Below are 17,380 nucleotides of genomic sequence, written 5' to 3'. Positions count from 1 at the left end.
TGTGCGGTGTGCGCTAGAACTGTACTTTAGAACATTAACCACCAGAGGTCGATGTTGTCACACCTCATCTACAGAAATCACCATGGTTGAAGTGCGCACTATCAAGTGTGTGGGATATTGTGAGCAGGGGCAAGAGTGCTCGGGGTTGTCGGTAGGAGGGAGCTAGAGAGCTACTAAGATCAAGCGATAACCTTCAAACTTGAGGTAAAGACGAAGAAAACTAGCACAACAACACGGTGATCACCATCGTTACGTACTGTACATTTTTTACCCCATCAAAGCAAACAAATGTCTCAACTGAACAGATAAGCACAAAGAAGAGATAGTTTTAAAGAGGAGGAGAGAATGATATAGAGCGAGATAGACATCTTGAGTGAGAAACAGGAACATGACCACACTTGTAAGTGCAAGTTTGGCTTCTTCTTAAAAGTCAGCGAGACATTTAACGTTAACGTTTTATGATTAATTATCCCGCTTTTTATTTAATTCCAGTCTTTTCTGCCGTTGTCCTGTTCTCGGGTCCGCCATATGGTCTGCTGTGTTATCAATCGCGTTTGATGTTTTTTATTACACGGCTTTCAGAGAGAAACAATACAACTTCTATAGCCAACGTTAACAAAACAAACTGCGCAGCTGTCTTAACTGCTTCAATATCTCAGACCGAACCTAAAAGTCAATGTATGAGAAACATTCAAGACGTTTCTTAAACAAACACAACAAAAACACATGTCTGTTTATTTAGCCACCTCATATAAGATAACGATTCATATTGCCTCACTGACAGGACAATGCTGTACATATTACGTCATTTAATTTGTGCTCGCGCATTCACCTCATTTTTAACTGCAGCTGTAAATGGAAAACTCCGCTTTCGTTATTGTTGCGACATCATGTGAAACCCCAGCATGTGACTCTTTGCTTATAAGAAAACGTATCTGCTCACAACTCTGCTCAAGTTATAGACAGATGTTAATATACATGTATTTTTTACAGTGCCTTGGTGAAAGTCTGATTTGATTGTGGTTAGACATGGACGTAGAACTGCACGGACTCTTTGAGCATAACAATTCCTTTGATTATGGCGATTATTATGTGTATACGGAGGAGGAGGACAATCATTCCAGCAGCCGCATATGTAGCTTCGTGGCAGTCTTCATCCCACTACTGTATTCTGTGGCGCTGTTATTTGGACTGCTTGGAAACGGACTGCTGTTGGTAACATTGTGGCGTAAAAGACGAAACTTGAGTGTGATGGACGTGTTCATCCTGCATCTGGGTGTAGTTGATGTTCTGCTGATGCTGACGCTCATCTTCTGGGCTGTAGATGCAGTGAAGGGATGGATCATCGGCACAGGGCTCTGCAAACTCACGGGAGCTTTGTTCAAGGTGAGAGTTTAGGTCTTGGCTTTATTTGTCTTAGGGTATTCAGCCTCGTGATGTATTGGCATAATATGAATGTTTACATCTATGTATTTGGCAGGTGCTTAATCCAAATTCACTTACATTGCATTTAAAGGTATAGTTCACCCAAAAACGAAAATGTTCATCATTTACTTAATTTCTTGACTTTCTTTCTTCTGCAAAACACAAAAGATATTTTGAAGAATGTCGGTAACCAAAAATCATTGGTCCCTATTGCCTTTTATTTTATGGACACAAAACCATTGCAAGTCAAAGGGCACCAATGGTTTCTGTTGCCAATGCGTCTGGTGTGTAGACACGGTGTGAAGAAGAAAGTAAGTGATGCAGTTTTGAAATGACAAGTGGGTAGATAATGTCAGAATTTCATTTTTGGGTGAACTATTCCTTTAAGGTATACATATTTTATTAGTAAGGGGGTTCCCTGGGAACTTGAACCCATGACCTTTGCGCTGCTCACACAATGCTCAACCAATTGAGCTACATAAATGTAGTTTTTGTACTAAAACGATGATTTTCAAATTATTTCGATGGGGGGAAAAATTAGCCAATACTATATATATTTGTATCATGTAATTATATATAATTATTAGGGCTGTCAATAGATTAAAATATTTAATCGCGATTAATCGCATGATTGTAATGAGTTAACTCGTGATTAATCGCAACTTAATCGCACATTTTTATCTATTATAAATGTACCTTAAATGAATACTTTTCAAGTTTTTAATACTCTAATCAACATGGGCATGGACAAATATTGATGCTTTATGCAAATGTATATTGTTTATTATTAGTGAAACCATACTCAACATAGAGCATGGAGACTAGACATGTTTCAAAGGTCATAGATGTTTTTCAAAGAACTTGTACATGTCTATTAAACACATGAAAAAAAACTGGAAAAACACAGGTTCCCATTACTTCTTTCTCTGCACTGAGCTATTTACTTACACAAGCATGTTTACATTTTCGCAACTGTGATAGCTCGGTGGAGGCTGTGTGCAATGCAAGGCATATGCTCGAACGGAAGCTGCCTGGCCGCGGCAATCATGTTGCGTGCACTATCGGTGGTCAGTGGGCTAATTTTGAATTCAATATTCCACTGTCTGGCTACCTGCAGAAAGTGCTCAGCGCAAACGTCAGCATAGTGCCTCTCGTCTGTCTTCATGACAGTCAAAGCGTGCGACCGTAGTTTCCAGTGTGTGTCAAAATAATGAGCCGTGACCCCCAGGTAGCTATGGTTGCTGAGGGAAGTCCAGTAATCTCTGGTGAGCGCAACCGTGTTTGTCTGTCTTATCGCCTCCTCGACTTTCGCTTTCTCCTCTTCGTAAGAGTCGTGAATCTTGCTTGTAACAGTGGCTCTCGAAGGTAGTTCATATGTGTAATCGTTAGATGCGATGCGAATAATTTCAAGTAGACCCTCGTCCTCCACTACATTAACTGGCCTACATGCTGTAGCCACCCATTTAGTTAACGATGTGGTGAGTCTGTTGCTTGTGAAGTTGTCCATCCGTCTCTGCTGAAAACAATCTAAGCTCTCTGCGTCAGAGCTCTCTGCGTCAGTTGTTTGCTTCGCTTCAAGTGATATTTTAAACTCGACGTGCTGCGGTGATAGCTTAATTCACATTGACAATAAATGCAGATCACTTTAGTCTTGTCGACAGAACCATCAGACATCGTTTTATATATGAGTTTTACGTTCAGAAGACCTATTTATTTCTCCATTTCTGTTTTTTTGCTGCTGCATCGTTTACTTTCTCAAACTACGGGCAAGGCCAAGGTTCAAACAGAAAATGCGCGCTGCGTTAATCGCACGTTAATAAAATTAGTGCCGGTAAAAGGAATTTGCGTTAACGTGTTATTAACGCGTTAATTTTGACAGCCCTAATAATTATACTACACTGCCCATCCAAAAATAAAGTCACCACTTGGATTTAACTAAGCAAATAGGTAACAGCCTCCCATTGGATTGGACATCTAAGTTCAGCAAGGTTATGTGCCCAAAGAATGAGGTCAGCTGACCACCCGAATATACTGAATGACCAGGTTATTCCATCAATGGGTACTTTCTTCCCTGATGGCACGGGCATATTCCAAGATGACAATGCCAGGAGTCATCGGGCTCAAATTGTGAAAGAGTAGTTCAGGGAGCATGAGACATCATTTTCACACATGGATTGGCCACCACAGAGTCCAGACCTTCCCCCCACATTGAGAATCTTTGGGATGTGCTGGAGAAGACTTTGCGCAGCGGTCGGACTTTCCCATCTTGGCGAAAAATAAATGCAACTCTGGACGGGAAAAAATTCTGGACACAGAATCTTATCGAAACGATGCCACAGCGAATGTATGCTGTAATCAAAATTAAAGGCGGTCCAACGAAATATTAGTGTGTGTGAGTTTTTTATTTGGAGGGGCAGTGTATATGCTTGTCTAATTGTCATGCAAGTTAATAACTTTTGTAGTAACCAACCTTTCCCCAAAATCTTCTTTCATCAGATTAATTTGCACTGTGGCATCTTCATGCTGGCCCTCATCGGTCTCGAAATGTACCTGTCCATCGTCCGTGACATTCAAATGTTCTCTCGTAAAAATCCCACGGTGATTCACCTCACCTGCTTGATCATCTGGATTATCTGCCTGCTCCTTTCCACTCCTGACTGGATGTATCTGAAAGCCACTGTAGATCCACATAAAAACTTGTGCGATTATGTTTACCCCAGTAATGACTTGCGTGTTGCCATCCGTCTTTTATTAATTGTTGTGGGCGTCATTTTACCTTTGCTGGTGCTGCTGTTCTGTTGTTCCTGCATCTTGCTGTATATGCGGAACAGATCCAGAGGACCGCAGAAGAAGAAGGACAGAAGAACACGTGTCTTTGCCGCGGTGGTGCTAGCTTTTCTCATCAGCTGGACGCCCTACAACATTACCTTCATTGCGGACACTGTTTCCGTAACAGCATCAAAATGGTGTGATGGAAAGCTATGGACAGCTAGTGGTGCAACAGGCATTGTGGGCCTCCTACACTGTGTGATAAAACCTGTGATTTATTTCGTTTTCTCCAAAGAGTTCAGGCATCGAACTGTGACTATGGTGACGTTTAGGGGTTGTGAGACAGACAGCAGCGATGTTTCGTTGTGGGACTGTGGTGAAGTGGGTGGAAGTGTCCAACAGGAGGAACAGAATTCACTTCGTCCGATGTCGAATGACATTAATCAAACAACAATAACTCAGGATGAGAATATATAAAGAAGCATGAATCGTGAAGAATCAAGTGTGGAGAATACCGTGTCTCTTTTATTTAATTTATCATATTTATAATTATAAACATAAAAGCTTTAAAATAAATTGCACAGGTATGGAATAGCTTATTTTTGGTTGATGGAGATACCCCAGGAATTTCTTTGTGTTGTTTTAAGCACAGGAACAGAAACTGACTGACAATTTTAATGGGTTTGATATAAGGAAGTTAAATCTGGATAGTACTGTATCACAAAGCATCTGTCAATTGCATTAATGTTTAGGTACAGTGAATTTATACTTACAGTAAAGATGATAAACAGTAATGCTTTATTGAACAATGACATAAATGTCCAGTTATTTCCTTTTTTGCACTTTAATACCATTTAATCTTATCAGTGTAGTTATGCTGGTGCTTATGGAATTTTTTGTCTAGTCAAATACTGAAACAATTTTTCTTTGGGTTGGCTTGCCTAAAGTGTTGTAGATAATGTGAAAAGTGGGGTACATGTAATAAACCTTATAAGATTTGCCACGGGCTTGGTCTTCAATGCTAACATTGGATAGACTAATCTGACAATATTTGGTTGTTTTGAGATCATCTTTCTGCTTTAGTTAATAACTGCGTTCACGCAGCCGATTAGCAGATGTGTGTTATTTCCCATGTTCATTTTAAAATTTCCTAATGGCCTTGTTTTTCTTACATGTTTGTGAAACAAATGTTTTTGTATCAACATAAAGTGTCAGGTATTTTTTTTGAATATTTGCTTAAGGTGCTTAATAACTTAATTATATATTTTATTACTGTATGTCAGTATATATCGGCATCAGTCATCCTGCGCATGAAATGTGTTTGGGAATGTCTAGATTTGTCATTGTTTTATCAGATGTTGTACAACTTTCATTGGTCAAACACAATATGAATGTCTATAATATACAGTACAATGTAACTCATATCTCATGGTTTGGTTAATTTGGTGGTACTGTGGAGAAAAAATATTTTTATACATACAGTTACAAATAATGATTTCATAACTGCACAGAAATAGCCCAAGCATGAGACAATTGTGAAATTCTCTTCAAAGCTGTTGTGGGCGATGGGGTTACTGACAGGAAACAACTGGCCTGTGTTAATGAATACGTTTGTCATAGAGGGCCACATGATTTATTAGTTTTTTACCAGTCAATGTGCTAAAGGGAAAGTGAAAACGAATGTCGGTTATGTTGATAGGTAAATGGTTGTGTTTGCGATGGGAAAAATGATATAATAAACTTGTCATTTCTGTGATTTATTGGCATTTGTTCATTGTTGAATGAAATGGCATTTCCTGTTGGTTAGGGTCATGAGGGATTCTTTTCCCACATTACGCAACATTTCCTTCCCCAAATTATTAGAGACTTTTAGATTTTTAGAAGTTTTGTTTTCCGAATAGCTCTTCGTGTACAGGTTGAAACATAATGGAGAAAACCCTTGTTGGGATTTTCAGGCCTGTATTTTTTGCATGACTCATGAGTGGAAGAAAAGTAGTGATATCACACAACAGTACAGGAAGAGGGAGAGAGAGGTTCATTGTGTTTACACCAGTCTTTGTGCGGAGTGTCCTTTTGAATACTTGAATATTTCATTATGGAAACAACAGAAGGCTCTGTGTTGTGAACAAAGTAATGGGGCGTAAGTGTAAACGATTGTTCTCTCTGAACAATCAGTCTAAACATGTGTAACACGTGGCTTAAAATGAGCATGTTTTCATAGATCATATAGTTTGGATAGAATTAACCAAAACACTAGAAAGTTGGTAACAATGCTATTGTTAAAGACACTTTGCCCTAAGTCGCAACGCCATATATTAAACGATACATTTCCATGAACTGAAGTGCTTGTATTTTTCAAGTCAAGTGGCAATGGATTCTTGTAATATATTAACAAAGTATTATACTATGTATTTTCTAATATGTTAAATTATTTAATATCACCTGTTAATATATAAAGAAATGTATTTTTGTTGTGTAAGGGTGCAGTCGATAAATATAACCACACATCTAAGCACCCCACCCTGGGTTCCTCTTCTCAATCTTGGTTAAAAAGACAGTCATTACAAAGTCATGAGATTTGATATCACCAATATTCCGTCACATATTTTCCCCATTAGTCATATGACAAAACAAGAGAACATGATTTTGAATTTACGGATTTACTTTATTGAAACTATTTACACTATGAATGTGTGAAGTGTTCACACTCTCAGTTAGGGACAGGAAGTTGCATACATTAGGTTTGTGTTTGCTGTTGGTGAGAGAGAGAGAAAGAGAGAACACTGTGTTCATTTGTCTTTTTGTGTTGCCATTTAAAAAAAATATTTGTGAACTAAAACTTAGCTAATTTTTATGTAAATGTTTCTGGAGGATGACCGAAATTTGACACTTGTACAAACCCCTCAATTAAACATCTTTTTATGCAACATTTTATGTCTGCTTGCATTTCTGTCTGCCTCAGCAGCATGTGTTGTGGACTGATGGTTAGTGCTCTTGGTTGAGGATTTGCATACAGTCTTTTCAAATTTGTTTTTGTTTTGGACCAGTAACTAACTACCTAAGAAAATAGAATAGTGTGTACTACAGACGTTGTGGGTGAGGTAAGGAATGACAGAATACATTGCATGTACATCTACACAAATATTTTGACATGTCTGCTTAGACTGGTTTGTCAACTTTTGATTGCTGAGTCACGTTGGATCACACCACTGGTGAGTTAATGTCTTGTGCAAATATAACGTGCGACAACTGCCGTTAAGGTGACATCTCGTGGTCATTTTGAGTAAAGTAATTTTTTTTCTGGGGGGGTTTGATCTCCAAAACCAGCCTGTTACATATTATATGTGAGGTTTTCGCATTTAATATATTAATAAATGAATACATTTATTTCTTTTTATTTGTTGGTATTGAAATCTTTCAAAAGACGCACATTAACACAGTAACGTATTTGATCTTTTAGTGGATTTATTGCAGTTTATAAAGAAACACCTCCTGTAGCTGTGCATAACTTAAAGTAAAAAGTTAGATTTAGAGCTTATTAAAGTCATTGAACAAAATTATGCATATGTTAGATTAATATCTTTCATTAAACAGCAAAGGAGATTTTAAAAACATTGATGGCCTCCTAAGAAAACAGGAAAACGAAACAAAAAAACAAGCAATTGTTAGAAAACAATTCTCAGGAACAACTTTCTTAGAACAACATTCTAACTTTGGACTAAATTGCTAAGAACCAACTCTTCTGTATAAACACACAAAACCAAACATTTGTTAACACTTTCCATTTTAACAGCCCAGAGTGGATCCAGCTAATATCTTGCAGAAAAAAAATCTTATTTGCCTTTCTGAAATGTATGTATGCATCTTGTAAAATGTGTTTCACTGCACCAGCATCAGTTATCTGAAACATATTGTTTCTGGTGGGTTTATGCTGATTTGGTATTTACAAATCCCAAAAATATCACAAATTTTGCCATGTGTTCTGTAATCTATGAAAGTTTAATTAAACCAGCAGGTGCTTCCGAAACGTTCCGGCCTCGAAAGCGTAAAGCACTGGGGTGATGCACCAGTTTAGAAAGCCCAAAGCAGAAGTAACTGTTAGGGCTCTATTTAATGCTGTAGTGTTGGCACACGATGTTTGGTCACTGGAATTAGCACTTCTGATAGTGTCAATGATGAGGGTGATATTATAGGGCGTCCAGCTGATTAAAAAGGACAGTACTAGGGCTACAATGACACGCAAGGCCCGTTTCTTCTGCATGTAATGGGATCCACACTTCAACCGCAGCAGGATGCAAGTGAAACAATAAAGAAGGATTATTGCAGGCAGAGCGAAGCCCACCACATGATAGAGCAGACGAGGAGCCAGATACGAAAATTTTGAAGGGCACAAGCTAACACATTCTTTTTTATCTTGATGTCTATCATTTACAAAGACCTGGAGGAACATCCATTTGGGAATGGAGAGCAGTAGACAGAAAATCCAGATGGTCAGACAGCAACAATGTATCACCATGGGCTTCATCTGCACTGCGTGGATGACTGACAGGTAGAGGTCAAGACTGATGCAGACCAGCATGAAAACACCACATTGCAAACTGATCTGATGGAGAAAGATGTGATATTGACACTTTCTGAAGAATAGTGGGCAGTTTGATGTCTCAGAACTCACAAACCACTATCACAAAACATAAAAAAGTTGATCGAAGTAACATCACACAGTGTACTTTATGTATGCCTCACCGTGAACAAAGCTCCTGTGAGTTTGCAGAGTCCCGTGCCAAAGCTCCATCCTTTCACCGCCTCTACCGCCCACAGTGGCAGCGTCAGCAGCAGCAGAACATCAGCTAAACTCAGATGAAGAATGAAGATGTCCGTGACATTCCAGCTCATCCTTTTCTTCCACAGCACTACAAGCACCAGACCATTTCCCACCAGCCCCACTACCAGTGCCAGACAGTAAAAGACTAGAATAAAAATGGAATCAAAGTGCATGCTGGACTCCGGACCACACACATCACCACCAGAATAGTTATAATCATAGCTGTAGGTGTAGAAGTCATCATAATAAAAAATAGTAAAATCACTTATATTGATGACTTCTGTGTGGAAATCCATCTTCTGCAAAAAGAGAGTAAGAGAAAACATAGATTATTATAGAGTATTTATATTTATTGTTTCATACATTATTCATACTTTTGCATGCACAATACTACAAATGCTTTCTTGACAGTTATGATGGTAAACAAATTTGACTTGCTTCCTTGAAGATCTTGGTCCTAAGTCTTGGCTCAAGGTCATGAGCTAAAAAACTTAGATTTAGGGACAGCAAGTTTGGTCATTTTTGTTGACAGAAAAAATGGGTGAATATATAAAAGATGTGTCTTGATAACATCACATTGAGTAAAAGTTGATAATAGGGTGGAAGAGTTTGAAGAGTTGAAATCCATTTCTGAGACACCATGATTGTATCTTTTTATTTTTGCTCTGTTCAACACAAAATTAGATATTGTGAAGAATTTAGGAAAGCAAAATGTTCTAGGGCACCTTTTAACTTCCCTACTATGGTAGTCAATGATGTCCCAGAGATGTCAGTTACTAACATTTTTCCAAATATCTCTCTTTGTGTTCAACAGAACAAAGGAATTTTTCCAGGTTTGGAACAACTTGAGGGTGAGTAAATAATGACAGAATTATAATTTTTGGGATGGAGTATTCATTTCATTTCCTGTCTCTGTTAAATCAATTAGCAATTTCCTCCTCTAGATGGCATCCTAACACTCTCCCTAAATATAATGTGAACCTGTTGTTCATGAATGAAGTAATTTTTGAAGAGGTGAACCAAATGTCTGGGTGGAAACCCTAGCAAACAATGTTGTGTCACATTTTCTCCTAAGTGCAAAAATGTTTGACAGAGCATTTATCATTTTTAAGAAGACTATTTGAGTCGGGTGAAACTGGTATTCAGTTACGGTCTTTTTTTGAGAATAAAGTAATAAACAGTCACCTGTTATTTATTTATTTTATGGAGTCACATATCAAGAAAATAAACGCATTCTAAACTTCTAAATTAAATAATTTATATTGGGCACAGGCAGTGGATTCTGTATTTGTGGTCATTTGAAATACTGTACATTTGTAAGACTGTGTAACTGTGTATGGAAATTTCATAAAATAACATGTCTGTAACATAAACGCCTGCCCAAACATTTTTTTTGTGCCAACTTTAAAAAAAAGGTGCTTTAAAGGTGTCCTGAACTGGGCTTGTTTATTGTTTTATATTGTTGTATGAGGTCTACTTGTGACGTTCGCGTGGTTTTTACATTGGAAAACATCAAAATCAATAAGTAATAGGCTATTTTCTACTCGAGTTTTGAGGCCGTCTCGTCAAACGCTCTGTTTAAATGGGTGGGCCGCATTGAAGACTTAGAACAAGTCCTCACTTTGCACATATGACACGGGGCTAGCCGCCCTCGAGAGCCCTTCGCTAAAGTGACAGGGTTGCTAGATCTTCACAGAAAAAATAAGCAAATAAAGACAAGACAAAAACTAACCTTAAAATGCAAATTGTTTATATATTTTATAAGACTAAAATTTCTTAAAATCTGCAACAGACCATTTATTAAGACCTAAGTGCCGAGGCTTTTGGATCTAAGATCGAACAACAAGCATAAAAGCGCTTATTAATAACAAACATGGCAACACAGCAAAAGAGCGCTGTGTGATGGAGCCTTCCGAGCATAAACACAACACAGCGCATATCAGCAGTTTAGTTTAAACTGACAGACAAACGAATCTTTAGCCGAAAAACATGTCGCTATGGTTACCAGTTTGTCGATCATCACAAATGCGGGAGTGTGTACTATGTGTGGGTAAAGTCCATTCGCGAACCAGTGGGTGGGTCTAGAGAAGTAGTCCTTGATATTTTTCTGTGGAGGCGGTGTTCAACCTGTCATAGATAGGTGGATTCCAGGACCTGGCGTTCGCTGAGCCTGGTGTCAATAACAGTTGTAATTTCAGTAACAAGGGCGTTTTCAGGTCTGACACTTAAAGGATGTTTGCTTGAATACGATTCCCTCTTATACAACAAAATCTCGGCTTAAAATTGTGGTTTTAATTCATGGCTCCTTTAAAGGTTCTTCAGAGCGATGCCATGAAGAAAAGATTTTTTTGTGAAACCATTTAGATGAAGAAAGGGTTCTTCTATGGCATTGTTAAGCCCCTTTAATTTTAAGAGTGTGTACAGTAGTTTTTTATGGTCGTATCAGGGTTCAAGTTTCTGCCTGGAATGCCACAAGACAAGACATAACTGAAAAATACAATTTTCTTTAACTTAGTGGACTGAATTAAATAATGTCACTACCAAGTCATATATTTACTAATAATAAATATTGACATTTCTGAATGGTAATTACTAACTACATTTTAAATGTTGGCTGATGATGCTATGCGATTAATATATTCCAGGGTCTAATTTTTCATTAAGTCTCAGACTCAAAACAAACCTGAAGCTTCTGTGCTTATAATTTATTAAAAAGATTACTTACAACCACGGCTTGATTAATATCTGCTGAAGTCCTTGATCTAACCTCCTTGCTCAAAATATAGGTCTATAACTGAAAAGAGGTATTGGTTTTAAGCAATAAAGCCAGAGCAGTAACCAATAGCCTCACACTAGAACTGCTTCATAAACATAAAAGTAAACGATAGTGAAACTGAAGAGCAAAAGCTTGTAGCAAGAGGAATTGTCATTTGCCACTCATTGGGAAATATTGAAATGAAAGCACTGCTGTGGTCATAAACAAACTTATTTATACAGACTTATTCTGTCATGGTCCTGCCTTCTTGTTCAGGATTTTCTAGTCTCGTGGCAGGATCGTGACAGATCCCTTATGTTTAGTGTGTGAAAGTCATGGGGTGTTTACCTTTGACATCCCATGTGCTTTCTCGTGTCTCGTCATTGGCCCTCTCGTTTCCCGTATCACTTCCTGGCCGTGTTTGCCCCTGTGTTATCATCCCTCGTTTGTGTTCCCTTTATATAGTCCTCATGTTTCTTTGTCCTGTGTTCGGTCATTGTGTGTGTTGTGGTTGTGTCATTGTGGTGAGTTCCTGTCAGTCTAGTGGTTAATGTCCAGTGTTGTTATTATCTCAGTCTAGTTTGTCCTTGTTTCCATGTTATGTTCCCCATCGTGGGTCTTTGTTTTGTATTATTATTTTATTAAAAGTCTTGTTTAACCCCTTACCTCCCGTCTTCACTTGGGTCCTCTGTCCGTGTATCTTTGTGTCTTACACCAATCCTGACATATTCCTTTTCAAATAGCCAAATGTAATCCTTTTTAAATTAGCAACAGGTTTGAAAATATGGTAGCATAACATCTGAGACTGTCTCAGATGACGGACCTACTCTGCTCATACTCAACACACATCACAAGCACCGACTTGGAGCTTTTGCCGTAGACCTTGGAAATCTGTCCGTACCAACAAAATGTTGTTTGGAGTCAGCTTGCCTCTAGTCGTGAGTTGTGAGCATGTCAGTGAGAAAACATGGCAGAAGCAATGAATGGTGTTTGTTTTGACGGTAAATATGTGCAAATTATCAATGTTTACTCAACCTCAAGAGTCGATTATAGTGATTTTGTGCTTTTGCAAGATATAAAAAAAGAAATGGTACAGTATGTTGTTTAATTTAGTCTTTGTTTTATTAAGAGTCTTGTTTGCTTCTCATGTCAGCAGCCAGGGCACCTGCGTCTGTGTGCCCAGCACGTTAAGCAAAGCTAACAGGGTTTTGCTATGCTCCCACGGAAGGTGACACTGAAGTGGGACAATGTATTAATATGCTTTTGGACATAACAGTGAATGGACGTTCGTTAAAAGCTTTACTGGACACTGGCAGTTCACTGTCACTAATTAAATCATGCCATGTTACAAATGTCGATTATGCTGTTACCACTGATGTACAATGGGTCCACAGGGATGCAAAAATGTATTCCAAAGCAGAGGTCTTAGTGGGGGTACAAGACCAAATGTATCTGTTATATGTAGCTGTGGTCCCAACATTACCTGCAGACATGATCTTGGGGAGAGATCTCCCAGTATTAAGTGAACTGATTAATGCCAGTGCAGATGGAGGCAGTGATGGTATGACTCCCATAGAACCGCAAAGTTAATTTCCTGTTGTGATAAGGGCCCAAGCCAATGCGGGTCTGCAGCCTCTGCCAGATTTGGATGGTAGTCTGCTGCAAGGCGGGACCAAAGGCCCAAGAAAAACCCGTCCCCAAAAACGATTGTTGAAATACTTGGGTACTCCAGCCCTCAAACCCTCCACTAAGGGACTTGAGGCGCATGGCTGGCAAGTCCCTGAAAACATTGCAATGTTACAAAGGGAAGATGAAACCTTGAAACCTTTGTTTGACAAAGCTGAAGGAACCAAAGTGTCTGATGAGCTGTATGTTGTTCAAGATGATGTATTGTATGTTCAATCTGGTGATGTTAACGTTTGGTAGAACCCCGGTCTTGTCGACCCCTTGTTCTTCATCTGGCACACACAGTTCCATGGGCAGGACACTTAGAGCAACAGAAAAGTTACACACGAATTAGTACCCATTTCTTTTGGCCTACCATGTTCACTGACGTTTAGACATATTGCACTACATGTACCACATGTCAAAAGACCAGCGCTGTGCGTCAGCGGGGTAAGGCCCCTTTACACCTATTACCCATCATATCCACCCCTTTCCGACGAAATTGTGGGGCCTCTGGAGAAGAACAGTGCAGGGCACAGATACATTTTTGTCATCGGCGACTACAGTATGTCACCCGTTACCCAGAAGCGTTCCCACTTCGCACCATCACTGCACCCAAGGTTGTTCATGTTCTCATCCAGCTGTTTTCCAGGGTAGGCATCCCAGACGAGATACTCACAGACCAAGGAACAAATTTTATGTCGCACCTGATGGAACAACTGCAGCAGCAACTGGGCATTACAGCGCTAAGGACCATTCCATATCACCCACAGATGGATGGGCTTGTTGAACGTTTCAACCAAACGCTGAAGGGTATGTTGCAGCATTTTTTTGTCGCAGACACTGGCCGTGACTGGGATAAGTGTCTTCCTTTTGTTCGCTTCGCCTACAGATATGTACCTCAGGCGTTCAGGGGGTTTTCACTATTTGAACTCCTGTACCGCGGGCAAGTACAAGGACCACTAGACGTTCTGAGAAAGACCTGGACAAAGCCAAATAAATAATCGGAGGAGAGAAGCATTGTGCAGTTTATCCTGGAAATGAGAGAATGCCTTGAGACATACAGAGAACAGGCAAAGGTGAATCTCCAAGAAGCACAGACAGCACAGAAACGATGGTATGACCATCATGCCAGAATGCACCAGTTTGAACCAGGACAGAAAGTGTTGCTGCTGTTAGCCACCTCAAAGAAATAAGCTTCTTGCCAAATGGCAAAGTCCGTATAGCATTGTGCGGAAGATGGGGCTAGTAACCTATGAGATCCATCATCCTGACAAGAAGAAATCTCACCAGACTTACCATGTAAATTTTCTGAAAGAGTGCAAGGAAAAAGTCCTGGTTGTACCCATGGGAACATCATTGCTGGTGAGAAATGTGGGGGAGGAGAAAGATGAGCCTACACCAGAAATGTAACAGCAGAAAGATCCTGCAGCTGTGACCCTAGATCATTTAGACAAGCCCCACCAAGATGAACTGCAAGAACTACTCAACAGATTCCCATCACTGTTCCAGTCTATGGTGTGATGTAGAGAGACAGAGCTTGTACATCACACCATCCACCTTAATGATGCTACACCCTCCAGAAAAAGACCCTACCTTATCCCTGAAAGACTCTTGATCCCATTAAAGGCAGAGATTGAAATGATGAAAGAACTAGGGGTCATTGAAGCCTCCAACAGTGAGTGGAGCAGTCCGTACCAAAGAGGGATGGATTGTTGAAGGTCTGTGTTGACTTCCGCAAATTAAATGCCCAGTCAAAGTTCAATACCTACCCTATGCCAAGGATTGACAATCTGTTGGAGCACATTGGACAGGCCCTGTACATCACAACACTGGATCTGTGTATCTGTGGCAGGTACCCCTCAATTCAGACTCCAAACCCCTTACAGCCTTCAGGACACCTGTTGGGCTATACCAGTTTACTGTCCTTCCCTTTGGACTGCACGGGGTGCCTGCAACCTTTAAACGCCTAATGGATCAAGTTCTCCAGGGTTGTGAAGAGTGGGTAGCTGCTTACTTGGATGACGTCGTCATTTACAGCCATAACTGAGCAGACCACCTAAACCATCTAAGGCAAACCCTTGAGAAGATCCAAGCAGTGGGCCTGTCTTTAAATGTTGTTAAGTGTGAGTGGGCCAAGCATGAGACCAACTACTTGGGATACCAACTGGGTAATGGGGAACTGCGACCACAAGTCTGCAAGGTGGAAGCAATCTGATGTAGTCCTAGACATACGACAAAGAAGGAGGTTCAGGGCTGGTATCGCAGATTTATACCGGACTTTGCTACAATTGCAGCCCTGTTGACGGATCTGTTATCAAAGTCAGGAAATAACCCAGTGAAGTGAACCGAGGCTTGTGGAAGGGCATTCAATACCGTGATGAATAAGATGTGTTCTGAACCTGTATTACAGAGCCCTGACTTTAACCGTCTATTCTTGGTGCAAGTGGATGCTTCAGACAAAGGGATCGGAGCAGTTCTGGCTCAAGGGCAGACAGGAGCTGAGAAGCCTGTGGTGTTCCTGAGTAGGAAGCTGGTACCCAGAGAGACGCGGTATTCGACCATGGAAAAATAGTGCTTTGCAATCAAGTGGTCAATGGAAGCCCTGCGCTATTAACTTTTGGGGTGAGAGTTTGACCTCGAGACGGACCATCGTGCACTTACATGGTTTCACACCATGAAAGATCATAATGCCCGAATTACCAGATTGTATCTGGCTCTCCAATCCTACACCTTCCATATCCGACATTGCCCTGGGAAGAGGAACCTTGTAGCCGACTACCTGACTAGGTTCCCAGACAGTACGTGGCCTGGAGAGGGAGGAGGTGATGTGAAGAAGTGATCTTCTTCATCGCTGCAAGCGGCAGCGCTGGCAACACACACACATCCACACTCGCATTTCCTTTACCTGTTAACACCGCTTAGAGGACACGCAATTCCAATGGCGCTTGGTCATACAGTACATTCATTTTCCATATCCCCTATCTGTTAATGCTTACGAGACATATCAGACATACTCGTTTGTCATGTTTAATGTTTTCTGTCTAAACATTGAGTTTAAAAGTTTTGTTTGTTTGCTTGTTTAAGTGTTTATTGTTTAAAAGTCTGGTTGCTGGGAGTGAGACCAGCGAACTTGAGCTCACGTTGGGCTTGTGGTTATGATTTCATCAAACCGCGCTGCGCCGGCTCAGTGGGCCGTGAGCTCGATGAAACCATTTGTTTGCCCCGTAGGGGTACCCAGAAGTTTCTATCTTTATAGAAAACGGATACATGTTAAATAATTAAACATGCATTATTAATGTATTATTAATTAATATGATATTAACAACAAATTTATTAAGAATGCATAATCACTATTTATATTTCATATAGAAATACATAATACTTATAACCTTACCTTTTGATGGTATTGCCTGAAAGAATGGGCGGTGTCTGGCCTTTATAAGCTTTGCCCAGACTTCAGATCATTGCTTGTTTACCTAGTCGAACTACGTCCTACTGCTGTGCCGTGCATTACTCTGTTGTATACTGTGGATACTACAAGGTTGTGTGCTCATTTGGTACAGCGATTTGATACAATTTCCCCCCTTTTGTTGGTTTTTTTTTGTTTGTTTGTTTTTGGTACTTTGGTCTTTTTGTTAACTCTTCACTGCTGGTTTACTGGATTTCGGTGCACATGTAAATAAAACACCATCTTACTGAGAAGTATTCACAGGTCAAGCCATAATTTTTTCCCCTACCTGATACCTTAACACGTCTCGCAGTAGCCTGCTCGAAGTCTACTGTATCACACTTGTCAAAACGAGAAGAGTTTATTTATGATTTATTACTAATAATTCATTTCTCATTGTATGCTTTAAAATTTGTAATATCTTGATAATTACCACCTCACTGATCTCACTGTGGTGCATGTACAAATCAAATACAGAATAAAAAAACACAGA

General features: G+C 39.9%; 2 protein-coding genes across 4 annotated transcripts; one reads left to right on the top strand and one right to left on the bottom strand.

The window, feature by feature from the left end:
* The first annotated feature begins 211 nt into the window (after window positions 1-211).
* On the top strand, window positions 212-6,154 carry cxcr3.3 (chemokine (C-X-C motif) receptor 3, tandem duplicate 3). Its single transcript, XM_057340895.1, has 3 exons — window positions 212-400; window positions 994-1,386; window positions 3,922-6,154. The coding sequence occupies exons 2-3, from the start codon at window positions 1,030-1,032 to the stop codon at window positions 4,669-4,671; spliced, it is 1,107 nt and encodes a 368-aa protein (XP_057196878.1). The 5' UTR covers window positions 212-400; window positions 994-1,029; the 3' UTR covers window positions 4,672-6,154.
* A 1,069-nt stretch (window positions 6,155-7,223) lies between these two features.
* LOC130558479 (C-X-C chemokine receptor type 3-like) lies at window positions 7,224-11,968 on the bottom strand. Of its 3 annotated transcripts, XM_057340907.1 has the most exons (4): window positions 11,742-11,968; window positions 9,282-9,315; window positions 8,938-9,161; window positions 7,224-8,797 (listed from the first exon to the last, which is right to left on the bottom strand). In XM_057340907.1, exons 2-4 carry the CDS (start codon window positions 9,310-9,312, stop codon window positions 8,198-8,200), a joined length of 855 nt encoding a protein of 284 aa, XP_057196890.1. In that variant the 5' UTR covers window positions 9,313-9,315; window positions 11,742-11,968; the 3' UTR covers window positions 7,224-8,197. The 3 variants fall into 3 exon arrangements, with proteins under 3 accessions (XP_057196890.1, XP_057196889.1, XP_057196888.1); XM_057340906.1 differs by having other exon boundaries at window positions 8,938-9,315; XM_057340905.1 differs by lacking the exon at window positions 11,742-11,968 and having other exon boundaries at window positions 8,938-11,658.
* Window positions 11,969-17,380: the final 5,412 nt, after the last annotated feature.

The sequence above is a fragment of the Triplophysa rosa genome, linkage group LG8 (assembly GCF_024868665.1).
Source record: "Triplophysa rosa linkage group LG8, Trosa_1v2, whole genome shotgun sequence".
In the NCBI taxonomy this organism is placed as follows: Eukaryota; Metazoa; Chordata; class Actinopteri; order Cypriniformes; family Nemacheilidae; genus Triplophysa; species Triplophysa rosa.
The sequence above is the reverse complement of the archived record's forward strand: the minus strand, read 5'-3'. Positions and strand labels throughout refer to the sequence as shown.